At 45.3% G+C, this 27,360-nt stretch overlaps 1 protein-coding gene and 1 long non-coding RNA gene across 3 annotated transcripts in view; one reads left to right on the top strand and one right to left on the bottom strand.

Moving 5' to 3' along the window:
• SREBF2 (sterol regulatory element binding transcription factor 2) overlaps positions 1 to 26,776 on the bottom strand; it is a 65,896-nt gene extending 39,120 nt beyond the window's left edge. Inside the window, exon 1 of the mRNA XM_081822560.1 lies at positions 26,517 to 26,776. Coding sequence (XP_081678686.1) covers positions 26,517 to 26,604 — 88 coding nt within the window. The 5' untranslated portion in view covers positions 26,605 to 26,776. The remainder of the gene's footprint in view (positions 1 to 26,516) is intronic.
• Positions 10,969 to 16,926, top strand: LOC145721921 (uncharacterized). Of its 2 annotated transcripts, XR_014145945.1 has the most exons (4): positions 10,969 to 11,490; positions 12,148 to 12,239; positions 13,442 to 13,725; positions 16,243 to 16,926. It is a non-coding gene; the product is annotated as an uncharacterized LOC145721921 (long non-coding RNA). The 2 variants fall into 2 exon arrangements; XR_014145944.1 differs by lacking the exon at positions 16,243 to 16,926 and having other exon boundaries at positions 13,442 to 15,093.
• Positions 26,777 to 27,360: the final 584 nt, after the last annotated feature.

The following is a 27,360-nucleotide window of genomic DNA, read 5'->3' as shown; positions in this document are numbered from 1 at the left end:
CTGGGTGGCTCAGTCGTTGAGCGTCTGCCTTCGGCTCAGGTCATGATCCCAGGGTCCTGGGATCGAGCCCCGCATCGGGCTCCCTGCTCAGCGGGGAAGCCTGCTTCTCCCTCTCCCACTCCCCCTGCTTGTATTCCCTCTCTCACTGTGTCTCTCTCTGTCAAATAAATAAATAAAATCTTTAAAAAAAAAAAAAAAAAAGAAACAAGTATCCTGCTTTCAAGCTGATGATCCTATCTTCCCTCCTAGGATGTTTTTTTTCTAATAATTAAGAAAAAAAAAAATCAAATGTAGACTAGTATCAAACCTGAGGGTCAGTAGTGAGGTAACTTTTCCTTTCTCCACCATTTTGCTATCTGTAATCACCACTGCTTTCTCAGGACCTGAAACATTATTACCCCCATTCAGGTCACCCAGAAGAGCAGTTCAGAAGCTGAAATGCAAAGAATGTAAAGAACATAGGGACAATTATAACAGGCAAATTGGTGCCTAAAATCACTCCAAACACCAGGGGGCACATCTGCTAAGAAGCTCATAGCACAGGGACAGCATCACATACTTCAAGGGAATTCTGGGTCACCTTCTTGGAGGACAGGGAGTCTGGAGGAGGGCTGAATGACACAGGATGGCAAACTAGTGACTCAGGCATCCTATATTTTAGGCGATGGATGACTAAACTCTTTTTACTGGCAAAGAAACCACAAAGGAAAACTGGACAGGGATGTGGGGGTTCTCAAACACTTGTGTTACATAACACACACAAATGTATTACTGCATAGATCAAATATTACATAATGAAATAAAACAGTTGAAAATTAAAAGAAAAAGCAAGCACAAAGGGAAGCAAAAATCATTCTCAAATGGTCTTCTGGTCTGCTCTCTTTGGCCCTCTCTCCCTACCTGCCCAGCTGGGGGCAGCCTCAGAGAGTCCCAGCTGGGCTGGCCAGTTCTGACTTCTCTGTCCAACACAGGGCCCCAGAGCAGCTCTCTTTTAACCAGGAGAATGATCTTCAGCACCACCTTCAATTGCTCTTTCTGTTTCTTTCCTCTGCCAGAAGTTTACTATGAACTTCTGGCAGGTCTCCTTTCATGGTACCAGGGTTCTCCTTGCCTAACTTCCATACTCTGCCTTGATTTCAACTGCAACCTCCTACCTAGTGACAATTGTCTTCTTTGAGTATCTTGTTGGTCCAACAGTCTTTTAAATCAAATCAAATCTTTTAAACACAAGCTTCAAAGCTTCCTACTGATTGCTCCCTCCTACTCCAAGGGATTTCACTTCCCACCCACCTTAGCTCATCATCCACCTGGGGAAAATACCCACACCTTTTTCTGCACATGCCTCTGGCTGGGATAGGGAGGGAAGCCCTCTCTGTGACGGCCATACCTCACCCTTTCTGCTCTTTACCACCCTCTTCCTGTCCCAATTTCACAATTCCATTTCAAAACCACTTACAATTACTCTCAACCAGGACTCTTCTCTACCTCAGATCCAGCTGTCTTTGAGCTCTTGAACCCACTTGTGATTTATTTGTTAAGAGATGGCTCAGTCGGTTAAGCATCTGACTCTTGATTTCAGCTCGGGTCTCAGGGTGGTGAGTTTGAGCCCGGGCTCTGCACTGGGCGTGGAGCCTGTTTCTGATTCTCTCTCCCTCTGCCACCCGCCCAACCCCCACTTGCACACACTCTCTAAAAAGAAAAAAAAAAAAAGGAAAATTATCTGAAACTTGAAAATAAGGCAAAAAAAAAAAGTGTCCTTTCAGAGTCGTACTAGAGGTAGTCATGTCTACCATGACTACATAAAGGTCATCTGATGCTCTGTGGAAACATAAATTTGTTTGACTTTCTATTTACCACAGATTAGGCCCACATTCTGTAAAGTTAGATGTTCATTTATAGAAAATTGATAAGCTGCAAATGATTTAAAAACAAACTCAAAGGCTTTATTTTTATTGCCCTGTAGGACATTAGCCAGTTTTGCATCTAAATTTGCAATCTTACTCCTGCATCCTTTTTTAAAACTACATAAATACCAGTTTCTTACACTCTCCTTTGATCCAGCTTTGTCATCTTGGTTTTCTCATTAATAATGTTAATAAATCCCTGATATGCGCTGATGATATATTAGTGTAAGAGTAGGTTTTTAACACTTAAAAATTTCATTTTGTCACACTACATAAGTTATATTCTTAAAGGCTTTTTAAAAAAAATATTTTATGCTTCACAAAGTGCATGGACAAAATCTTCTACTCCCCTGTACCTCTCCAAGCACTAATCATTCTGGCAGTTTAAAAAACTGGCATCAATTCACTGAAATGCTCCCCAAAGCAACTTTCATGCAATCTGTAAAAACGGCAGTTATGCTTTCTGAACCAAAACTGGAAGGGACATATCACCTCACAATGGGACAAGATATTTTTGAAATCCAGGTTATCCTGGAAAATCTGGACAAATCTGCAATTTCTGTAAAGCGTCTACTTTTGGTGAAGTGGGTATGTAAATGCAAAAGGATTTAAACGTGTTGAGCACCCACTGTGTGCTGGCCTAGAGAGATGATAAAAAAATCCGCCTTGACCTCAATGAGTTAGTGCAAAGTGACATAATCACAGCAGCAAGGAGGACACAGGGAAGGTGCAGGTGGAAGAGCTTCCTGAGGGAGCTGGACTGAAGGCTGATGGGCACCCAAAGTAAATTCTCGGCCCAGGGAATCTCACGAGCCAAGGCTTGGAGGCAGAGAACTAGCACTGCTGAAGAGAATGGGCAACTGGTAGGGCACCAGGCTGGGCAGGTAGTCAGGGTCAAATCATGTCAGGTTCTATAGCTCATGCTGATGAACTTGGGTCTTTCTCCTTATTAAAGAAGAAAACGCCATAGCAAGTCATCCAACAATGCTCTAGGAAGGGGCGCCTCTCTGGCTCAGTGGTTGCTCATGCTGGTTGTACAGTGGGGCCGCTGGCCTCCCCAGAACCCCATGACATCATGAATGCATTAAGTATCATTCTGAGCACAAACTTAAGACTGAATTCTGACTTGAGAGGATAATATCAGAATAGCTGAAACAAAAACTTGGATAACTTCACCAACTGATGAAAAGAATCTGAAAATTGATTCAAGAAAAGTTCCAGTTATATACGAGGTTCTAGAAAATGGCCCACACTGAAAACAGGCCACCTCCAAGGACTATGTGAAGGAAGTGTGGCAAAGAATCGTAATAAGGGAGAAAAGCAGGATGTCAAAAAGCTAAGCCAAGAACTAACTAGAAGGCCAAACAGAAAGGGGATTCCCGAGTATAAATTCAAAGGGAACTGGCTGAAGAAAACCTGGCTATCAGATTAGCAATGCCAGGCCATGAATCTAGCAATGCAAGTGCCATGCTGCCTTTGGAAAAGAACTCTCCGAGACTCAGTTTCTTGTAGATATGGGAACAATCCAAACTCTGATATATGTATATATATCACATACACACACGTGTATGTGTATACAAATATACACACACATATATACATTTTATATATATCCATGTCCATATATATGAATATGTCCAGAACATTAAAAAAGTATTTGATTCTTTCAGGGTTTTTTTTTTAACATAACAAATATGAAAGGGCATCATCTCCAGGTTAGATTCTAATTTAACCCTTGATTAAAAGCCAGTGGTCACACTACTGATTTTTTTTTTTTTTAAGATTTATTTATTTGAGAAAGAGAGAGAGCACAAGCGGGAGGGCCAGAGGGAGAGAGAAACTTAAGCAGACTCCATCTTGAGCACAGAACCCGACGTGGGGCTCGATCTAATGACCCTGAGATCATGACCTGAGCTGAAACCAAGAGTCGGACGCTTAACTGACTGCGCCACCCACGCGCCCCACACTATTGATGTTTAAAAGCAAAAATAACTCAGTGACGATGCTAATAAACTTATTTTCTAATTAGAGATCACATTTATATTTTATTTAAAAGTACGGAGGTGGTTATGACTAAAATTAATTTCATGTTGATTCTAGGTGGACAACATAATAATAGCTATCACTGATACCTACTTAGTACTTTATGTAAACCCTAAGCCCAGTATTATTCTTTTGCTTAATAAACGAAGAAAATAAGATTCAAAGAAATTAAATTACTTGCCTGAGTCCCCCTCATAAGATACAAACTGGCTGAACCAAGATTTGAATTGAGATCAGATTTAGGTTTATCTGAATCTCTCCTCTATGCATACTATTTTCCCCTATAAAACAAACATTTCTTGGATTTTACATTTATGCTCATCACAACTTGGGAGAGAGATGCAAGAGAGACCTGGAGTGACAATAAAGTAAGGAGAATTTAGGGGTGTGTGTGGAGGGGGGTGGTTATGTAATCCATCTCATTACTTCCAATATTAAATTCAGTGCTAATGGAAGATTAATCTCAAGGTAAGCATGCATGTAACTGATTCACTGGGGGAATAGAGGGGAGATATTTTTGCCTGGCTATTTGTATTTTGTGAGCATATCTTCCTATTCAAATGATTCCATTTATTCTCCAAATGAGACTCTTGCTGCCTTGATAAGATGCTCTTTCTAGAAGTCTCTCTCTCTTTTGAAAAATACAAATCAATAAAGACACACCCGTTAAGACATGCATTCAACAAACATTAACTGAGTTTGCTATGTGCCAGACACAAAATTAAATGCCTTCAAGAGGTACATGTTCTGATGGCAAAACCCGGTTACAAACATCTGCCTCGGCCAGGTGCCAAGTGTTGGGATAAAAAGAGGTACACAATGCGGGAAGAACCTGTAGTGTATGTTGCTTAAAAAGCTTTTGTTGGGGGCGCCTGGGTGGCTCAGATGGTTAAGTGTCTGCCTTCGGCTCATGTCATGATCCCAGGGTCCTGGGATTGAGCCCTACATCGGGCTCCCTGCTCAGCGGGGGGGCCTGCTTCTCCCCCTACTCATGTTCTCTCTCTCTCTGCATCTGTCTTAAATGAATAAATAAAAAAATCTTAAAAAAAAAAGCTTTTGTTGTTGATTTTTACCGCTATTTATCTGTTTCTGTGTAAGTATATATTTATACGCAAAGTTTAAACATGATTTTTTTTTTTTTTTTACTGGAAAAGCACCTCATTAGCATTGCCACCCAGTTGTTTTTGCTTTTAACACCTTGCTGGCACGTTCACACATACTGTGGTATATAATCTTCAAATCACCCCGTGAGGTAGCTGTTTAAGTACTCTTTGAAAAAAGAGTTAGTACATGTAAAGCACGCAGAACAGTGCCAACACGCCGACACAAAAGTTCTTGAAAAGTGGTGGTGGTTACACAGGAAGAAACAAGTCCAAGTCCAAAGAAGGGGTGACCTGCACACGGTCGTAGGCAGGTGGCTAAGCGAGTGGCAGTCTCCCCTTCCTCTTCCCAAGCCTGTGCTCTTTTCGCAAGCACCCTGCCCCAGGAGTCGCCCCAACAACCACACTGTGGGACTTCCTCTCCGGAAGTCCCTCCTGGCGGATGCCCTGCCTCATGGGCCGGGCTCAGAATGCTGCAGTCAATAACCAAACATGGCACCACCCTGGGTCCCAGCCAATCCTTACCTAACACCAAAGTAGGGGCATCAGATAGTTGGCACCCCACTTTTGAAAGGCTGTTCCTCTTCTACTTATTACTTTGAAATGCCTGCTCTGAGAAAGAGGTTAAGAAGAGACTTTGAACAACAACTAAGAAGAAAAAATCTGAGCCAATGAGTAGTAACAATAATAAAAATAGTATAGAACTGTTAACAGTTACTAAGCTCTTGCTATTTGTCAGCGACTGTGTTAAGCACTTTGCATAGATTTCCTCATTTAATCTCCATAACACTTTGAAGGAGACACCATTATCACCTCCACTTCACAGACAAGGAAAATGAGGCACAGAGAGGTTTAAGTAACTTGTCCAACGTCACCCAGTCAGCAGGTGGTGGAGCTGGAATTTGAGGTCAAGCTCTCGGCCACCACACTGTACAGATGCATTCGTTCTATTATTGAATGGACGTCACCAAACAGACCCTGGCACCAGGCAGATGCTCGTTAAGTGCCTCACTCACGAATGAGAGCCAACATCCCCCACTAAAAAAGGGAAGGACTATCATCTCTGGTCTTCCCGTATTTCTGGCTCTTCACCTGCTCCGCCCTGCACCGTACTGCTTTCACTCTCCTGGAAAGAGACTGAAAGGTGAGCAAGATGCAGAGTGAGGAACTCCCAGGAACCGATCCTGCACGGTCCTGTTCTGGAAGACAAGGGCATCACACTTCACAGTGCCAGGTAACCAAGTGTCAACAAAATCAGGTGCAAGCTGAACCACCCTCCTGACTCTCCTGGGGGCAGAGTCTCCATAGCGGGGGATCTCAACCTTGTTCAGTCCTAAAACCAGTCAGGCAATGGTGAAAGACCCCAACAACCCACCATCCCATCCTTCCACTCTACCACCCTCAAACCTCCCTAAGACTAAGGACAAAACAAATACCTGCAAAGCAGGTTTTTAAGTAGTGCTACAAATCCACCCAGCGCCTGCATATACTGTGTGCTATGGTGTTGGGAGCTGGAGGATGCTGAGCACCTAGCAGAGGACCCAGCCCAGAGCTCCAGGGCTCCAAAGGGTTGGTTCCCCTCCCCCTCCCCATCTCACAGGGAGGACAAAGAAAGGCAAGCAACTCCCACCCACTGTGATAACGGCAAGAATAGCCAAGTGCCTCCCAAAGAAAGGGCCTGTCTGGGAGTGAAGACAGGACTGATCCATGCTGGATGGCAGTGGATGAAGTTTTAGGAGTCAGAGAAAAGGAAGGTTATTGCAGGCAAAGGAAACAGGCTAAACAAAACCACAGCACCAGGAAATGCCCTGCAAGCAGCTGAAATGGAGAGAGCAGGGAAGAGAGTGGAGAGATGCAGCTGCTTATAATTAAGTTGTGAAAGGCCTTAATGGCACCCTAAGCATTTGGCTCTTATTTTGGAGGCAAGGAGAGGCACAGAAAATGTAGTGGACATTTGCCACTTTTGTTGTTTGTCCATCATCTGACCGAGCCTCCCACTGGCATCGATATTCCTTGTGGAGAACCCCCACTGGATGGTCTCAGTGGGAGGTAAGGCTTCCTGTCTGTCAGCCCAGATTCATGCAGACCCCCAACCAGGAGCGTGGCTCTTGCGGAAGTGACCCAGGAAGGCAGTGGGGTCCTCACCCAGTTGCCCCTGGGCTATCCTTAGCTGAACTCTGCTGCTGAGCCTCCCTTGGTTCTGGCCCATTTTCCAAGTTTGGCTCTGCAGCTTTTCTGGTCAGTCTGTGCGCCACTGTCCTTCCAATAAACTCTTCTGTTCAGGCTAGCCAGAGGCAGTTTCCCTGGCTTATCGCCAAGACTCCTGACTAATACAGAAGCACATGGAAGCAGGGAGGGAGGCACCAGATCAAAACTGTGTTTTAGAAAGGTAACAATAGTTACCAGGATTGTAGTCTGCAAATCCCACACATCAAGTGCCTTTCAAAAGGGCTGTTCCCTCAGCCTAGAACATGACTCCTCTCTCCTGCCCCTTTAGCTTTAAGACCTCAGCTTCCAAGGTACCTCCACAAGAAACCTCTGATCCCACCTCTCCACTCCTTAGGTGCCCCTCCTGGATGCCATCCCAGACCTGGGGGTTCTTAGGCACTTTGCAGTTTGAGAACCTCAGTCCTATACTGTACTCTGGCCACATTGAATCCCATGTTCCCATAACACGCCAAATTATTCCCAACTCTGGTCCCAATTCTGTCAAAAATGAACACCCTGACACTTCTCCTTTTTAAAGTTCTATTCACTCATCCTTCACATCTTGGCTCAAATGCCAAAGTCCCTGTGAAGATATTGCTAATTCCCTTCCTTAGTGCTCAAAAAACTTGGAGTTTGTCCCTCTGTTATGGCCCCTGTTGCATTTCGCTTTGTATTAGATCTGGTTGTTAGGAGGTCAGCTCCCTGAAAGGACTGTTTCACTCATCTCTAATACCCCAAAGAGTCTAACACTGTGCTGCGAATATAGTGAATACTCATTCATACTGAATTGATTTGAACAAATTTTAAAAATTATATTAAAAATTTAAAAAACAGGGGAGGGGGTGAGAGGATGGGTTAGCCTGGTGATGGGTATTAAAGAGGGCACGTTCTGCATGGAGCACTGGGTGTTATGCACAAACAATGAATCATGGAACACTACATCAAAAACTAATGATGTAATGTATGGTGATTAACATAACAATAAAAAATTTTTAAAAAATAAAAATTTAAAAAATAACTTCTGACCAGAGCAGGGGCTCCTAGACAGGCTTCCTGAGTCAAGGACACCTCCCGCCTCATTCGCACAGGGTAGGAAAGAGTATGGCAACCCACGTTAGAAGGAACAAATTCAACTCCTGACTCCACCAGCATGGGAAACCTTGGGCAATTCATTTTATCTCTGTCTCAGTGTCTCATCTGCAAAATGGGAATAAAAGTCAAGCATCTACCTCACAGCACTGTCAGGAAAGCAAACGTCTCAGAAGAACTTCTGAAAAGTACAAGGCTTCACCATAAATGTCACACTTAGCAAGGAGCATTATCTCGCCGTTGCTGTGGGACGGTGAAGGCCTGAGCTGAGCAGACACCAGTTTAACAAGACAGCTCTATATCTGGTTCGCAGACAGGCATTTACCACTGGTCCAAACCAGATTCTGAACCCAACAGACCAGTTCCACTGGCCAGATGCAGAAGCCAGATTATAAGGGTCATTTTGACACATATTCATTAGCAATTCCAAAGGGCCTAAGTAATGCAGAAAGAGCCCTGCTTTTTCAGTTTCCAAGTTGGTCAATGGTTTAGGATTAGTTTCCCCAGGGAGCCTTACCTGGAGCCCAGCCTCTGGGATCCTCCTACTCTAAAAAAACTCCGTGTCAACCAACTTTAACCCTTGAATCCTGTGGTCCGAAAATGGAACATTTTACCCTGCACTCTGTGACTACTCCTTTGTGTCCCGCCCACCACACCTACAAAAGCCCTTTCAAAAGGAAGAAATAAACATTCCAAAACGGTATTATAAAGAAGGCCCTTTGGTCCTAAGAGTCAACTTGCCAAGTGAAGTTCCTCTTTTATTCTCAGATACAGTCAAAAGAGAATGTCAATTCCTGTCTTCTTCCTTTTATGTGCTTTGGTTCACTTCTTGCAGCACCTGTGACATACACCTGCCCAGCCCCCACCTTACAGCAGAAACTAAAGCTCAGAGAGGCGCTGCAGGGGAAGTCACTGGAAGTGCAAGTGATGAGTGAACAGAAGGCTGGCTGGAGACAAAGCATAAGCCAACACCCTGCAACCTCCCCCCACCTCCCACTCCTGGGTGGGACGTGTGACATTCTTCCAGGAAGTTCCCAACTATCTTAATGTTAACGCCTTACTAGAGGGGTAAACAACCTTAACTTGACAATGGCGAGGCCTCCAGTATCCTGTGAGTCTTCTTTAACATGCAAAAATCCTTTCCCTTTTCCTTACCTTTCCCAACCCCTAGTATATAATCAGCCACCCCTCACAACCCCAGTGCAGCAGCTCTTTCTGCCCACGGGTCCTGTCCCTGTGCTTTAATAAACCACCATTTTGCACCAAAGACGTCTCAAGAATTCTTGAGTCAGCTCCGGACTCCACCCCACTGAACCTCACTAATATTCTAAAACTTCATCATATGGCGCCCGAACATGGGGCTTTGAGTCTTTACATCTGGACTCTGAGCTTCGGTGCAAAATTCGTGAGTACTTTCTCTCTTCCTTTACTCCCATTTCCGGGGTTCTTCAAGGAGTACGGTCTTACTGGAACACTTTCATGCCAATTGCTCAGGCTGCAATCCTCTAGCCGTGGCTACTCCATGGGGAGGAGAAAGCCTGCCTTTTGGCTGGAAGTTGGTACCTGGCTGGGATGGTAATAAGATCCAGAAACTTGATGCCCTTTCTTTATTCCTGTCCTTATACAAAGTTGTCTGTCTTGGGCATGGGGCAGCCACCTAAGTCACCAGGACGGCTGCCAATCTTAAGACTCCCTTGTGAGGTTTCCTCCGGATTGATCTAATGTGATCCCCTTCACATCCCTGGTCTAGCCACTTCTGGCTGCAGGGACCGCCACTGGGAGCCGGCTGAAACCAGTACCCGACTGAACTAAAACCCAACCGGGGACTGTTTCCTAGGGAAGTTGGCTGTAAAGACTACATGTGTTGGAATGTCACTTAGACCATGCTGGGTTTCAATCTTTACTGTTTTCTGTCAGTGTTCCTCTACTAACTAAATTGGGTAATTTTCCTTGTAAAACTTTTCTAGCGTTTTCCATGGGTTAAAAGTGGCAGGGCAATAACACAACTTTCAGGGTATAGGACGGCACAGTATCTTAGTCCATTCACCAGGCACCCATCAGCAGCCTAGGATGCGATGGGGAAGGGGAGGGACGCCGGCATCCCTCATACGGGCCTTTTACAGCAGGAATGCCTTCACGGAAAGGCAGGATGGTGATCAATAGTGATTTTTGTTGAGGGACACCTCCAGTCGCTTTTGACACCTGGAACCTCTGACCTATCCTGCGCGGGATGCCACCCGGGAATCGGGGGGAGGGGGAGGGATTTTGGTAATGGACCTTCTTTACTTTTCTGGGAGCATGGCCTTAGCAGGCTTCTTTGGTTCCCAAGGACTCTCCTTTGGGGTGCCTTTTAACCCACTAGCAACAATTTGGTTTACAAAACTTAGGAAAGGACTAAGCTCCTGTAACACTGCATGGCCTCTGTGGGATCTATCCGTTAGATCTCTGCAGGAAATAGGGCACATGGACCTAGGGTAACTTCATTGCTCGTACCTAGGCCTTCACTGTTCTACACCAGGACCCCAACCTAAGGGCCTTTTGCAGAATGTGACTGACTGATGTGTCCGCTAGTAAACCCACTCGTGACATATTGGATGATAATTATCTAAATAGGCCTCCTCCGACCAAACCCAGGTTGCCAGAGGAAACACAGGCCATTCCTAGCAAAGGGGACTCTGACTCTCTCTCTGTTCCTAATAGATGTGGGGACTTCTCCCTCACTCACTTCCCGGGTTAATGGCTGTAACTGGAGCCAAATGTGGTTAGTCTCCTTCGGGAGGGGGACTTTAAGGAATATTCCGTAGCAGCTGCCGAAACTCCCTTTGTTTCGGGGAAACTCCCTGTCTTCTCTGGCCCGACAGGGACTGCTTAACCCCTCCCCCTTGTTGGCGGGGAAAACAGGGCATCTGCGCCTCTATTGGAGCTGATGAGCTCTAAAACCGGGAGCTCTTTCTCCATCTTCCGGCAGCACTTTGCCTCTTCTGTCTCCTCCTCCCCCTTCTGTTTCCTCACCACCTTGGGGGCGGCCTGCATGACTGGTTTCTGTACCATCCTCGGTGCCTCAGGCACCAGGGCTCCTTTTCCCTTCACTGTCAAGGAGCATGAAGAGCACTCCCTGGACCTAACACCACCCACCAGTGTCTCAGGTAAAAATTAACAATGAGGAGGATCCAGGTGGAACACAATTCAGTATTTAAACTAAGTTAAGTTTGTTGGTTTAATTAAGATAGACATGTCTTTAAAGTTATCAGCACTAAATGTGAAACTTATTCTATAGAGGTTTACTGAAGGTCAAACAAACTCGTTATTTCTGTTGCAAGTTGTTAGCAAAAAGATGACTAAAATGATGTTTAACTGTCTGTCTCATCAAAGTTTTCATAGAAGTTAAGATAGCTTTCAAAGTCTTTGGTAACCTGATACTTTAAAGTTTGCTTGAATAAATGGGATTAATTCGTTGGACATCTAGGACTTTTCCAAATAGGATAAAATGCTAAATCACTGATTACTGGACATAGGGGTTGTGCCTTTTCACTTCTTATTGCAAAGAAACTAAAGATACTTAAATCTGTTGGTAAACATGCTTGTGCTTAACTGATTCACAAATTTGCCGTCTAAAAGAATTCTGGTGTAACAGTTCACAATTGGTTCTACTTAGTCTTCACTGGAGACTAAGGTTTCTAAGAGTGCAAAATTCTGCTAAATGTAATTAAGAATGATGGGAAATCTTTGGAAAGGAATTTTAGGTGTGGTCAGGATGGACTAAGATTGAAATGAATGGATTTTATTTTATTTTTATTTTAAAGGTACACTGGTGTAAGACTGAAATTCTCTTCTGTTCAAAAGACAAGGTTTCTTGAATTGTTCATCTGCTCTGGATAAGAAAATGTAAACGAAGGTAATTTTCTCTTGTCTGTCCAGAAAACCAGTTTCTATATGTTTTGTCATCACATCTTCAATCACTTGGTTAAAACTTCTCAATATTAAAGGAGCTAAGTTTTGCTAACAACTATAGAACCCTACATATTTATGTGCCCTTCAAATCTCTTATTGTCATCTTGGTTAAATAAAAATATTTGTTTTGTAATGATCTGTAATCCTATTCAGGCATGTGCTATAACTTTCTAAGGTTTTAACAAACTTCCCAAGATTTAAATTGTAAATGAAGTCTCTTTAACTCATTAGGCCTTTTATTTGGTATGCTAAGTCACTCCGGAAGTACTGTTAAACAAATGATAAGCCTTAGGTAACATTTGGGTAAATGCTGTAACTATTCTAGAGGTTATATGCAATTCCTAAAGTTTTCATGTTTTTTTTTAAAGATTTTATTTATTTATTTGACAGAGAGAGACACAGCGAGAGAGGGAAAACAAGCAGGGGGAGTGGGAGAGGGAGAAGCAGGCTTCCCTCTGAGCAGGGAGCCCGATGCGGGGCTCGATCCCAAGACCCTGGGATCATGACCTGAGCCGAAGGCGGACGCCTAACGACTGAGCCACCCCAAGTTTTAATGTTTTAATATAAGCATCATCACTCAATATTCTGGCTATTGAAGTGTTATGAAATAACCTGATTTCCTTGCCAGCTATATTGTAAACTCTCATCTCATCAGATCTTTAACCATGTCTATTCTGATTTTTTGTCATTTATAATTGTTCTTACTCTCTTGCAAAATGAGTTTCATCTTTAAGGAGATTCATAAAAAGGACTTTTAGGACAAATACAGGTAGGTATTCAATATCTTTAAAATCCTAAAACTAAAATGGGTAAGAATTTCCAGACTAAAGCTGCATTCAAATTAAACAACAAATAGAAACATGGGACTAAATGAACTAAAAAGATGATTATAGTTTTGTGACTCTTGCTTGAAACATTGCTGGTTCTCTAATGTTTACTCTTCCAGACTAAGGAGACTTTCTCTTAAGATGTCAATGACTTACAGAAATGTGATAAAATACTCATTTGTAAACAAACCAAAGCACTTAACTTTTCTCTCTACCTGAACCCTCTAAAATTAAAAAGGTCTCAGTAAGTATTCTTTCATCCACAGCAATCATAGTCATTTGCATAAGTTCATATAAGAATCTGTTATCCTTGTAACAGGACACCATTGGAAACACTGGTTATTTTACCAAGGTTTTGACTGGAATGTCCTATTTGAGAGAGACATGCATAGACTCAGATGTGACCAAACAGCTTTAAGGAACTAAGGTTGACTTTATCAAACCTGGAGCCATAAAGCCCCTTGGAACTGTTGGCCTGAGACCTTGCTTACAGAGTTCCCAGCAGCCTCACCAGGTGAGTAAAGAATGTCACTTCCTGGCAGGTGCAGGAACCTCAGGACACTTTGGGGATCTCCATGAAGAGGAATTCGCCCAAATCTACAGGTATTGCAGGCATGTCTGATGGCAAGTACTTGGCTTGGCTTCTGACCGGGAGAGGCTACTGAAAGTTCAACCTAGAGATTCCTTATAAAAGTTCCAGCAAAGCAGATTCTAAAAAGATCTATATGATCAATCACTATTCTTGCTGAGCTTATGTAAATGATTAGGCCAAGTTTGTTAAAACTGGACTTGTTTTTCAAATTAGTCCTGATTTGGCTATATCTGGAAATGAGGATTATTTTAGAGAGAAAAATTATGTTTCAATAACCCACTCCTGCAGATGTTAAATCCTAGTTTTGATTATCCTTAAATGTTTGCTTAAGTTAGACAACTTGAGGTAAACTTCAGAGAAATTGCCACAATAGCTCATATAGACAATCTTTGTGCTTTTTATTCTGGGGGATAATAAATGACCCCATGGGCATATGATTATTTGAACAACTGGAAAATGGGATCCATCCCCAACAATTGTATAACTCCACTAGCACCTTGACCAATTCTATGTGGCTGGGATGATAAAATCATCCCCTAAAAGCCAGAGCATATCCCACTCCATAGGGTTAACTATAGACTTGTGGAGATAATGGATGACCCCAATTTCTTTATGATTGGATTGGATGATGCACCTGGGGATGCCCTTATCTCTTGACAAGTCTAATCCCACTTGCCAGTGGTTCCTTGTAATTAGGATATTAATGATTTACCTCAAACAAAAAGGGCTTCTTGGTTTTGTCTCTCATAGTCCTATTTATCCTAGAAGCCACCTCTATGGATGTGCAATTGCAAACAGAGGCTTTAGCTAAGCATCCAACAGTGCTCCTGGTAAAAGCAGCCTCCAAGCTCACTTTGGGACAGTCCCTGACTGGAATGACTTCCACATCAGGTTCAGAATGTCTTAGAGACCAAAGGCCACCAATAGATGATGGGAGGCCGACTTACTAAGTATCAGGCAACGCTTATAGATATGCCTGAAATAACACTTAAAACCTGTCAGACCTTAAACCCAGCTACCCTTATGCCTGGACCTGACCGTTGTACTTTTATAGGGCATAACTGTTCAGAGGTTATTGAGTGAGTTGACCAGATTTAAGACGCCTCTATTAAAATTGCAAATGACAGCTGATTTACTGATGACAACAGTTTCATGGAAAAAGGAGTAAGAAAAGCTGGGTAGGGGCGCCTGGGTGGCTCAGTCATTAAGCGTTTGCCTTCGGCTCAGGTCATGATTCCAGGTCCTGGGATCGAGCCCCGCATCGGGCGCCCTGCTCAGCGGGAAGCCTGTTTCTCCCTCTCCCACTCCCCCTGCTTGTATTCCCTCTCTCGCTGTGTCTCTCTGTCAAATAAATAAATAAAATCTTTAAAAAAAAAAAAAAAAGAAAAGTTGGGTATGCCATAGTCATTCTAACTCAGACTGTTGAAGCCAGAGTTCTGTCAGCAAACATGTCTGAATTAATAGCGCCCACCTGTGCTTTGCTATTGGCAAAAGCCTTAAAAATATTTATACTGACTCCAGGGCACCTGGGTGGCTCAGCAGGTTAAGTGTCTGCCTTTGGCTCAGGTCACGATCCTGGGGTCCTGGGATCGAGTCCTGCCTGCATCAGGCTCCTTGCTCTGGAGAGCCTGCTTCTCCCTCTCCTCCCCACTTGTGCTTTCTCTCTCTGTCTCTTAAATAAATAAAATCTAAAAAAAAAAAAAAAAGTATGTATACTGACTCCAAATATGTCTTTCTAGTCTTACATGCCCTTGGAGTAATTTCTTTAAAGAAAAGGGGATTATTATCAAGCCATAACTCCCCAATCAAATATGGACCTGAAATTATTGCATGTTCAAAAAAATGGCCCTCCAAAATCGAGTAGCCCTTGAAATCCTGACTGCAGTTCAAGGAGGCCTAGTATTAGATGGCTGGCTCCTGGCTGCGACCCAATGGCTATGCAGCTCTAACCTGTGGCCATGGCTTCCCCCAGGCTGGATAGGCCACTGTACTCTGGGTTTTGCCTGGATGCATGGACACATTATTAAAACCTTTACCAACCCAGCTAACCCTTGAAATTTAAAACCATGGTGGACATGTTCTGTGTCTCATTGGTATAACCACCTGGCACCCATCCTTGTACCTCTTTGAGACTGGAGAATGTTGTTTGACACATGGTCAAAGCCCTAAAGGACATCCAAAACAGTATTCCTCTACTAAGTACTGAAATGACTCAAATGCATAAAGCAGTTCTACAAAATAGAATAGCACTAGATGTTTTAACTGCTGCACAAGGTAGAACTTGTGCTAGTATACAGACAGAATGCTGTGTGTACAGTCCAGATTACCACAAAAGACTTCTGGGTTTCTACCTGATATGAATACTCAAATTGGTCCTTTAAATGATCTCTTTCCTTTAGTGATTGCTTTAAACTCCTGGACTGCAAGAAAATTATCAAAGGTCAACTATCAAAGATCTTTTATTCAGACTCCTCTTTCTCATTATAATATTAACCTTATGTTGTCATTTCTGGTGTCTCCGTGCCTAGCGTCAAAAGACTCCTTCACTGCCATAACTTCCAGCTAACAGATGATCCTTTCTACTCAGGGAGGTTCACGTATGTTGACTGTGTTGGATTCAGCTGCCTCCCTCTTTTGTAACTCCTCTAAACATTCCCCAACTGACCAATACTGACCCATAGGTAGGGACATCTCTATTCCCCTGTTCAGCAGGAAGACATTACAGAAGATGAGACCTTCCACCTTCAACAACCTTAAAGATTTAAGGGTCAAAATTGTTCAGGGGGGAATGATGAGGGAACAGAAGGCTGGCTGGAGACAAAGCATAAGCCAACACCCTGCAACCTCCCCCCACCTCCCACTCCTGGGTGGGACGTGCGACATTCTTCCAGGAAGTTCCCAACTATCTTAATGTTAACGCCTTACTAGAGGGGTAAACAACCTTAACTTGACAATGGCGAGGCCTCCGGTATCCTGTGAGTCTTCTTTAACATACAAAAATCCTTCTGAAACCTCCCTTTCCTTACCTTTCCCAACCCCACAGTATATAATACTATGTATATACATAGTATATACAATAGTAATACATAGTATATAATCCTTACCTTTATGTAGTAATACATAGTATATAATCCTTACCCTTCCCAACCGCTAGTATATAATCAGCTACCCCTCACAACCCTGGTGCAGCAGCTCTTTCTGCCCATGGGTCCTGTCCCTGTGCTTTAATAAACCACCATTTTGCACCAAAGATGTCTCAAGAATTCTTTCTTAGTCATCAGCTCCGGACTCCACCCCACTGAACCTCACTTATATTCTAAAACTTCATCACAAGCACAGAGCAGACCCCTCTTGATAAACACATGTCCCTAAGTGTGTACCTGAGCAGAGGATCCAGGGTCTCTCTGGCCTTTGCCCACCACACCAGCTTGTGTTTGCAACCTGGAAGCTCACTTACATCAGACAGAGATGTAGCACAAGACACAGGAAAAGTACACGGGTTTGGATTTAGACATGCCTGGGAGTGAGGTCACCATTCTACCACTTAGTAGTTGTGTGATCTAGGCCTCAGTTTCTTGTCTGTAGCGTACCACAGAATTGGGAGGAAGGATTAAAAGCAAAAACACATCAGGAGACAACATATGTAAAGGGCCATATACACTGCATGAGGGCAGGGTCCTTGCTTACCTGGCCAGTGCTGTACCCAGAGCCCAGCACAACACAGGCCCTATGTTAAGGTCTCAACTGCAGGCCTGCCTAGCCACAGTGATTGCAAAACCTAGTGAAGGATAGAAAAGTAGAGGCGACTGCAGGGACAGTCAATAACTAATAAAGAAAAAGACAAGTCACATTCTCCTAGAGAACACCAGTGACTTAAAGTTCAAAGGTAGGGGCGCCTGGGTGGCTCAGTTGTTAAGCGACTGCCTTGGCTCAGATCATGATCCCGGGGTCCTGGAATCAAGCCCCGCATGGGGCTCCCTGCTCTGCAGAAGCCTGCTTCTCCCTCTACCACTCCCCCTGCTTGTATTCCCTCTCTCGCTCGCTCTCTGTCAAATAAATAAAATAAAATCTTTAAAAAAAAAATAATAAAGTTCAAAGGTAGGTATTATGAGAACTGAGCTATTCATAACAAAGGGTACTCCCTAAAATGTCCGCCGATTTTGGTGAAAAGTAGTCTTAAGAGAATTACAGTGAAAGGAAGCAACTCCAGAACACCATTTATAGTGATGGAAAGCCCCCCAATTTTTCTCTAAGAGGACACACTGAAATGTCAGGGCAGCAAGGGCTGCCACCATGAAGCTACATGAAAGTGAGTCCAGACAAAACAATGTAAAACAAGAAATCATTTTTCAAGTCCCCAGAGCTGAAAATAAGGAACTGCTGTACATTAAGGAGCATTTTTTTAAGTAGGCTCCATGCTGGGCATGGAGCCCAACGTGGGGCCCAAATCTACAACCCTGAGATCAAGACCCGAGCTGAGACCAAGAGTCGGACACTCAACAGCCTGAGCCACCCAGGTGCCCCAAGGAGCAATTTTAAAAGTAAAGAGAGCAAGCGAACCAGATGAAGGATCACTCCAAGAAACCCAAAGTGGCAGAGGTCAGAAGCACGAGGGTCCTGGGCCAGCAAAGGGAACATCTGAGGCACGGGAGGGGATCATTCTGAAAGCTGGTCACCAGCCATGGACTGTCCAGGGGTCTCGAATACAGAAAAGTCAACGAGGCACTGGGAGGCCCAGACAGAGGGATCAGTACATGTGTGTATTGCCGGGGGCTGAGGGAGTGGCGTGAGCTCTGAAATGGCACACATGTGGCAAAGACAGGCAGAATAAAGGGACCAGAGTTCTGGACTCTGCAGGGACACCGAGGGGAAACAGGCCCTCTTCTACACACTGGTGGTGGTGTAAATTGGTACATCCACTGTGGACAGCAGTTGCCTAGGATTTCTCAAAACCGCAAATGCACAGGGCCAGAACAGAATGGTAGTTCCTGCCCCTTCCTTTTATGTTTTACATCACTTGATTCCGTGGCATCTATGAGGTCTCCCCATCCCCACGTGGACCCAGCCATCCCACTTCTGATCATTTATCCCACACTCACACCTGCACGTGTGTGAAATTATGAATTTACAAAGCTAGTTACTGTAGCATTGTTTTGGGTTTTTTGATTTTTCTTTTTTTAAGTAGGCTCCACACCCAGCGTGGAGCCCAACTAGGAGCTTGAACTCAAAACCCTGAGATCAAGACCTGTGACATCAAGAAATGATGCTTAACCAACAGAGCCACCCAGGTGCCCCGCATGGTCTTTTTTTTTTTTAAAGATTTTATTTATCTATTTGACAGTGAGAGACACAGCAAGAGAGGGAACACAAGCAGGGGGAGTGCGAGAGGGAGAAGAAGGCTTCCGCGGAACAGGGAGCCCAACGCGGGGCTCGATCCCAGGACCCTGGGATCATGGCCTGAGCCAAAGGCAGATGCTCAACGACTGAGCCACCCAGACGCCCCCGGCATTGTCTTTAATAGCAGGACTGGAAACACCCTCAAATGTCCATCAAAAGGGACCGGATGAATGTGTTACCGTGCATCCATGCAATGGAAAACCATGCAGCAATGAAGAGTGGAAAGATCTCTAATACACAGTTAAGTAAAAAAAAAACAAATGCAGGGTGCAGAAGAACAAAGCTTGTCGCATGCTACCTATTTGTGCGGAGATAAAAAGGGGAGCAAATATTAAAATCCACACCTATCTGCTTATATTTGCATTAAGGAAGTTTTGAAGAAGGTAAAAGAAACTACAGAATGAATTACTTGCGAGGAGGTGGAGCTGGTGGGTGCTAAGCAGATGGGGGCAGGGCTGAGAGCACAACTTTTCACAGTCCCCTCTCACATGTTTTTATTTCGCCATATGAACACATTGCCTTTTTGAAGAAATACAAATATTTTCCAATCAGCACAGTAATTAGAGTAATGTAGAGCATTGGAGAGTTTCCAAACTGGAAGGGCCACGGCTGGTAGTGTGAAGGAGCTGTAACCCACCTCGTGATGTAGAGTCCTCTTTGGGAAACACACACCAAGCAACTTGACTTGCTCCTACGTGTTCAGAACAATAGTATTTATGTTTACGAAAAGCTGCAAATGATGCAAATGTTCCACAGGACATGGATATGTAAGGGCCTGCCTATTCGGGTGGATTACCCCGGGTTATTAAACACCTAGCAACCGGTATGTGAAAATGTAACAATTTGTGCACACATTAATAATAAAGTTCAGACAGAATCCAGAGGATACAGATAATTTGATAATCAGAAACCCCTTTTTGAATCAAGTTAAGAACTTTTTAAATTATGAATTGGAGGAAAGAAAAGATCCAGTGGAGACAAACACACAATGTATATTTTTTTAAATGCCAATACATGAGCTGAGTAGGAGAACGACAGAAAAGACTGTTCAATAACATTAGACCAAAGGCCTACGTGTGAATGCAGAACAGTGTTTGTCAAGGGCAGAGCCAAACAGATCTGGGGAGGAGGAGAAACCCAAGGAGACTGGTTCAGTGGTCTGAGCAATCGCAGAAAACTTTATGTCCTAGGAAATGGAACTAGATGAGATCAGGAGCTAAAATCAGGTAGAAAATAAATAAGCTGTGAGCAACAGTAGCTCATTCTACCCAAACATTAGCAATAGTGATATATATTCAAGTGTCAAAACAAAGTTTATGTCTTGAAAAAGATCTACACATGGGTAAAAAGTCTGTGCTTCACCTCACTGAGCTGTTTCCCCAAACATGACTCACTGGAGAAACGTGTAGTCGGTTTCCACCCCTCTCCGCACCTCAGCCTCCCAGTGGTGTGCTGGCCACACCCTCCCAACACTCAACCCTGGCTCATCAGGTTGGCCACTCCAAACTCCCCATGGATGTGGACACCTGGCCGTGGGCCCACACAACACCCTGAGCCTGAAGTGCTATCCTTGTCAGACACACCTTTACAGAGAACCTCTTCAGTGCTAGGTAGTGTTGTGGTCTCTGCCAAAGACGGAGCTGACTGCAGGGAGAAAGACAGCAGAGGACCAGGCAGTGCTACCCAAAGGCTCAGGAACTTGGAAGTTCCTCCGCAGGCTGGGGCTTGGGGTGGGCTACCAGCAAAAGGAGTGCATGAATGCAGGTGTCTGACAGAGTGAGCCCTCCAGAGCCCCCCAAGTAGGTACAGTGACTGACAGTTCGGTCACATCAGTGTATATCACCATGGAATTCAGAACACCAAGGATAAAGAGCCTACAAACTTCCAGAAGTGAAAACAGGTGGCACAAAAGGATCAGGAATCAAATGATACCTCATTTCTCAACTACCAGAAGCTAGAAGACAATTAGGCAATGCCTTCAAACTTCTGATATAAAATTATGTCCAACCTAAAATTCTAAACTCACCCAAACTATCAAATTGGTGTGAGGTTAGAATAAAGATATTTTGGGGCGCCTGGGTGGCTCAGTTGGTTAAGCGACTGCCTTCAGCTCAGGTCATGATCCTGGAGTCCCGGGATCGAGTCCCACATCGGGCTCCCTGCTCAGCGGGGTGTCTGCTTCTCCCTCTGCCCTCTTCCCTCTCGTGCTCTCTGTCTCTCATTCTCTCTCTCAAATAAATAAATAAAATCTTTAAAAAAAAAAAAAAGACTATTTAAAAAAAAAAAGAATAAAGATATTTTAAGACAGACAAGGCCCCCCCACCCTAAATTTACCTCTAATGTACTCTTTCTCAGGAAGCTACCAGAGGATGTGCTCCATCAAAACTAGGGAGTAAAAAAAAAAACAAAAACTAGGGAACAGGGGCTTCAATATCACCCCCCCCCCCAGTGTAATGGCTAAAGTAATCCCACAAGTGTGGGACAACAGAGCTAGACAAACATCAGATGGGGCAAAAAGAGGGAGGGCTTCAGAAGAGATGGCAACAAGGGGGATAAAAGCAACTACCACCCTATTGAGAGTTTCTGTCACAAGAATTAGGGCTGAATTCATTGCCAGAACATGGAAAGTAAGCAAGCGAATAACTGGTGCTATTATAAGTCCGAGGAAAAATACAAACCCCAGAGAAATGAAAACCTCCACCCAAACAAAAGCTTGTACACAACTGTTCTTGGCTGCTTCATTTATAACAGCCAAGAAGTGGAAACAACCTAGATGTCTATCAATTGATTCACGGATAAATAAAACATGATGTCTCCACACAAGGAAACACTATGCTACAACACAGATGAACCTCAACACTATGCTAAGTGAAGGAAGCACATACTGTATGATTCCATTTAGGTGAAGTGTTCAGAATAGGGCAAATCCACAAAGACAGAAAGTAAATGAGCTCACTGAAAAGTTTCTTCAAACTTCTCCAAAGAAAACAGCTGCTTCTACTTGCCATCACCCACTCAGTCCTGACTTCTTTCTGGCTTATCTAGACTTGGACCCCTTCATCTGACTGCTCTGTCAAATGTCGACCTCCTAATTGCCAAATCCCATGACTCCTTTCATGGCCTTGTCATCCTTGCTGTCCTCTGCACCACTATTCCCATCATCCACCAACCCACTCTTTGAAAAGCTCTCCTTCCCTTAGTTTTTATTACACTTTCCTCAAATGATCTGACCTCCCAGTTCTATCTTCTCTCACTTCTAGCCTCAACTCCAGTGACTACTCCTCAATCTCCATCCCCAGTTTTGACCTTCTCCCCAGTACTGGCCTCTGATTTCCTAGTGAATGACACCCCTCCCCCCACAGCCACCAGCACCTCAATTTCTGCCCAGTTGAAGACAAATGTTTATCATCCCCCCAAACCAGCTCTTCCTGCTGGCTTCTGAACTTGCCCAGTGCCCCAGGATCAAAGCTATGATGGGATCTTAGAATTCCACCTCTGCTCTGCCTTCAGGGTGAGGCCTTCCGCTGAGGCCCCATCCTGTTATGTCCACCATCTTGCACGATGGCCACTTCCTATCCCAACCCCATCACCCTCTTAGTATCATCATCCCACACCCGGATGCCCACAGTTCCCTCCTAACTGGTCTCCCTGACTCCAATCTTCCTTGCCCATCACCACACTTAAATTTTCCTAAAATCTGTGACTAACGTGTCATCACTCTACTTAAAAATCCTCAGCAGTTCCCTCTACATTCCACAAAACATGTGCATTAGGTATGAAGACTTTCCAGTTTGGCTCCAACTCACCTTTCAGACCTTATCTTCTAACGTTTCCTTACACACACACCATAGAGTCCAAGAACTCATTAGTAATCTTTTATCTCCAAGGCAGCTTGATCCTCCTCTGCCATGTGCTTGTCATGCTGATTCTGCCACCCACCCTTCTGGGTCTCATGAGAAGGACACCTCCGTCCCTGAGCCTTTCCTGATCCCAGTGGAAAAATATCTCACCTTTCTGCCTTTCCAGAAGACCTGGTTTATCACAATACATGAGGCACTTTTTCATAACACAGCTATCTGCCACAAAAGAAAGTGCTCTAGACATTCTATCATCAGGGGCCTGGGGGCCTGGGACAACAGAGCATCCTGGAGTGGAACAAGGCTCTGGAGATCAACTAACACAACAGGTTTCTTTGTTGGCCTTACAGTATGTTTCTTTAAAAAAAACAAAAACAAAAACCACTTTGAAGCAACATTTAAAAATGTGGCTATTTCACGTAAAAATCCTGACTTGGGCATCCCTTGAAAAAGAGACAACAGATCTCACTTCCAAGAGGCCTCCCTTGCCTACCCAGTCTAAATTAGTCTGCCCTGGTCATTCTCTATAACATGGGTCCATTTTATTTTCTTCATGTGTCCTGCCAGAAGTGTTCATTTCAGTTATTTGTTCAGCTTGTGTTTCCTGTGTATGTCTTGTTCAAAGCTATCCTCCGCACTCTGTCCATCATAGGGGTACTGAGAAGCCACCTAAGAGATGTGCTGAATAAATGGATGGATGTGGCCTCCTTGGACTGACATCCTCGAAGGGCACTCATGGATTATAGCAAGAATGATATTGCCCAGTGAAGCATTCTTGCCCACCTAGACTTCCTGGAGGCAGGCATGAGAGCTCCAGGTTGCAAGTACCAGCCCCCATCACACACACAAAGTAAGTATATGTATTCACACTCAGTCTCTTCTTCCTTACCTGACTGGCTCCTAGAAGCAACTGATCTAACCCAACCCTAGGGGCTGTGTCTATTACAACTTAGAATCCTGCCCAGCCCAAGGTCACTGGATTCATTCAGGCATTCCACAAATATTTAGTTCTAAGTGCAAGAAATACAGCATGAAGGAAAGAAAAGGACCTGGCCCTCATGGAGCTGACATTCTGGAGGGGGAATGGACGTGTAAGGATACAGGGATGTTTGTAACTGCAGACCACTTGCCTTCAGCCTACCCAACCCTTCTTGTGCTCCAAGATCCCGGTCAAAGGCTACCTCCTTGGAGTGGTCTTCCTGGTATGGCAGTCTTTACCAAGCTCCTTCAATTTTGACTTTCACTTACTGCTCTGAGCAACTATTAAATAAAACAACTGAGCAACTAAGAAAATAAAATAAAATAAAATAGCTCCAGACTAATTTAGACTGGGTAGGCAAGGGAGGCCTCCTGGAAGTGAGATCCGTGTTTCTTTTTCAAGGGATGCCCAAGTCAGGATTTTTACATGAAATAGCCACATTTTTAAATGTTGGCTCAAAGTGTTTTTTGTTTTTTTTTTAAAAGAAACATACTGTAAGGCCAACAAAGAAACCTGTTGTGTTAGTTGATCTCCAGGGCCTTGTTCCACTCCAGGATGCTCTGTTGTCTTATTCTAAGCTATTCTGTACTCAGCATTACAGTTTTATTGTTATTCATCTTAAGTTCCATGAGGCCAAGAATTCTCTTTCCTATCTTTCATGTTCCCTACAGCTCAGAAACCAGAGCTGGCACTTAAATGCTTGTTGACCAATTGAAGACAGGGAGTTATTTTTTCCCAAATCTGGTATGGGGACCTGTGAAGCCATTAAACCACTATGGTAGTTTCCAGAATGTATATTTTACTCAGAAATCTACAGGGGAAAGGCTAATACTTAACCACTAGGAAATTTAACACATTACAAATTAAGATAAATAAGAATCAGTTATGGAATGAGAAGGCAAAATGCACATGAATTTCTTCTTGTGAGCTGGCTGGTAGGCAGCCTCAGACTTACTTCTTACTGGCTAGGTAACCTTGGGTAAGTTAATGAACCACCTTGAACCTCTGTTTCAGGATCTACAAACGGAGATGAGAGTAGTATAACAGACGTTATCTACTTGATGAAACTGTTGTTAAGGATTGAGAACATTAATGTGTATGAGTGCTTAACACGGTGCCTGCCACATAAATACTCAAAACATGTTAACTGCCCTTGTTAAGTTCCAGGAACCTTTCTTCTCCATTTGTTAACACATCTCTGTATTTAGGAGCACTTAGTGGAAAATCTGTGGTTAGACCTGGGGCTTCAATTAAGGGTCTTAGCTCACTGCCAGGATGACCAAAAACAGAAGGCAAGGACAAGCCAAGGGGTTAAACGTCACAGAAGCAAAATGAGAAAGAGATCCTTTTCAATTAGCTGCTGCCACTTATCTTTTCCTCTAAAAGAGAATCTTCTGCTGCCTCAGTGTCTTCATCTGTACAATGGGGATGGAGCCGCCCTTTCTGCCTACAAGACCGTAATGAAAGCCTGGACGTGATTGCACTTTATAAACTCAAGAGCACAATGCACTTGAATCAGTGCTTAAGAGCATGGGTTCTGGGCAATCTAAGGTGAGTGACCTTAAACAAGCAAACATCTGGCCTCCGTCTCCCATGGGACTGTAGTGAGAAGTAAGTGAAACAATGTAAAGAATTTGGGGACTAGAACATCAGAAGAGCCCAACTCCTGAGAGTTACTATTATGGTTATTAACCTGTTCATTGGACTCCTCACCCCCAAGGGTCAGGTGAAAGCCTGATATAGTGACACAAACACTAGCCCAAGAAATGGGCTCTGTAACCAGCTGGTTGACCTTGGGCAAGGGGCTGACCCTCTCCAAACTTTGGATTCCCATGGTCACAAAATGAGAACACTGCAAGACAGAATCCCTGGGCTCCTACCAGCTCTTCCACTCCGCTGTTAAGGTCGCCGGAACAAAGGCTACCCGCTCCCCAGCCTGTCCCCGAAGGGCCACAACTCAAAATTCTCGCTGCTCAAATCCCTTTGCAACGCGACAGGAGGAGCGCCCGGGTCTCCATTCCCGAGAGAAGCGTCCACACTCCGCCGCCACCGCTCGCTTCATCAGCAACTTGCTTCTGCAGCCGCTCCCTGCCCAAAGTTTCCCTGAGCGCCGGGAGACCCGGCCGCCGGTCAACCCCGGGAAGACCAGAGATGAGAGCGCAGAGCCTGGGGACCCCGTTTCGGTGATCCCAAAGCCGCCTCCGCAGCCGGGCGGGGAGTGACAGGTGCGATGCGGAGCCGTGAGCTACGGGAGAGCGGGACCCGGGCGGCTCGTGTAGGCGCGCGAGGGAGGCGGCGGCCGCGCGCTCTCCTCAGGCCGCTCCCGCAGGACACTTGCGACGCCCCCGGCTCCGCGCTCCGGACCCAGGACCCCCGCTCCGCTTCCGGACACGCGGCGCCGCAGAACCGCAGCGCTTAAAGGGATGAGTTCCGCCGGGCCGACCGCGCGTGCTGATTCTTCCCGCGCTAACCAGGGCTGCGGGGGGTGGGCGCACGCGCACCCGCGCGCTGCCGTAACCCCTTCCTCCCCGCGCGCCCCCGCACTCCCACCCACCCACCCACCACTCACCATCGATGTCCCCCAGGGTCAGCTCGTCGCCCAGCTCTGTGAGCGTCTCCATGGTCTCCAGACCGCCCAGCTCGCCGCTCTCGTCCATCGCCCGGCTCGGCGCGAAGGCCCCCCTACCGTCCCGCTCAGGGAGACGCGGGGGCGGTGCCGCCGCCACCGCCCATTACACCCGACAGCCTCCTCCCGGTACCGCCTCACCGGCCGGTGCCAGCTTCCGCCATGTTTGCGCCGCGCGGGAGGGGCGGGGCGGGATTCCCCCGCCCCAACCCGCGCCCCCTGCGGCCCCGCCCTCAGGCCGCGCGCCCCCTTGTTTGTTGTCAATGGGACCAGGCTCTTCGTGGCCAATCAGCGCGCGAAGCGGCGCGTGGGGTGATGGCGCGTCATCGATCAGCAGCTTGGATTTGCATATCTAGGCCACACCCCTTGCGGGCTCTTAGCGAATGCGAAGAGAGGCCTCCGGGTCCTCAGCCCAACCTTCCTCCCCAGGCTTAAAGGCGCCGCTCCTTTTTCCTTTGGGTCGGCCTCTACAAGCTATTCCATCCACCGGCTGGGGGTTGAAGGGTTAACACTCTCCGCCCCCGCTTGCTGGTCGCCCCCGGAGCGAGCTGTGAGCACATTACGTCATCTTCCCAGCTGCTCCCCCGCCTGGCCTGCCTGGGAGAGCGGGTAGAATCAAACCTGGCCCCCCAACACTGGGGCCCGGAGGAATCTGGATCATTCAAGTCGCGTTCCTTGCAAGCCCCTTACAAAGGCAGAAATGGAGGCTCGGCGCGGGCTGCGAACTGTCCCGAGGGCGGAGTGCATTTTACAACCTCTCCGCCTTTGCACCTGTCGCAACCACGCG

Source organism: Leptonychotes weddellii, chromosome 5, assembly GCF_054177405.1.
Source record: "Leptonychotes weddellii isolate Sample4059 chromosome 5, ASM5417740v2, whole genome shotgun sequence".
NCBI lineage: Eukaryota > Metazoa > Chordata > Mammalia > Carnivora > Phocidae > Leptonychotes > Leptonychotes weddellii.
This window is presented reverse-complemented; position numbering and strand designations above follow the sequence as displayed.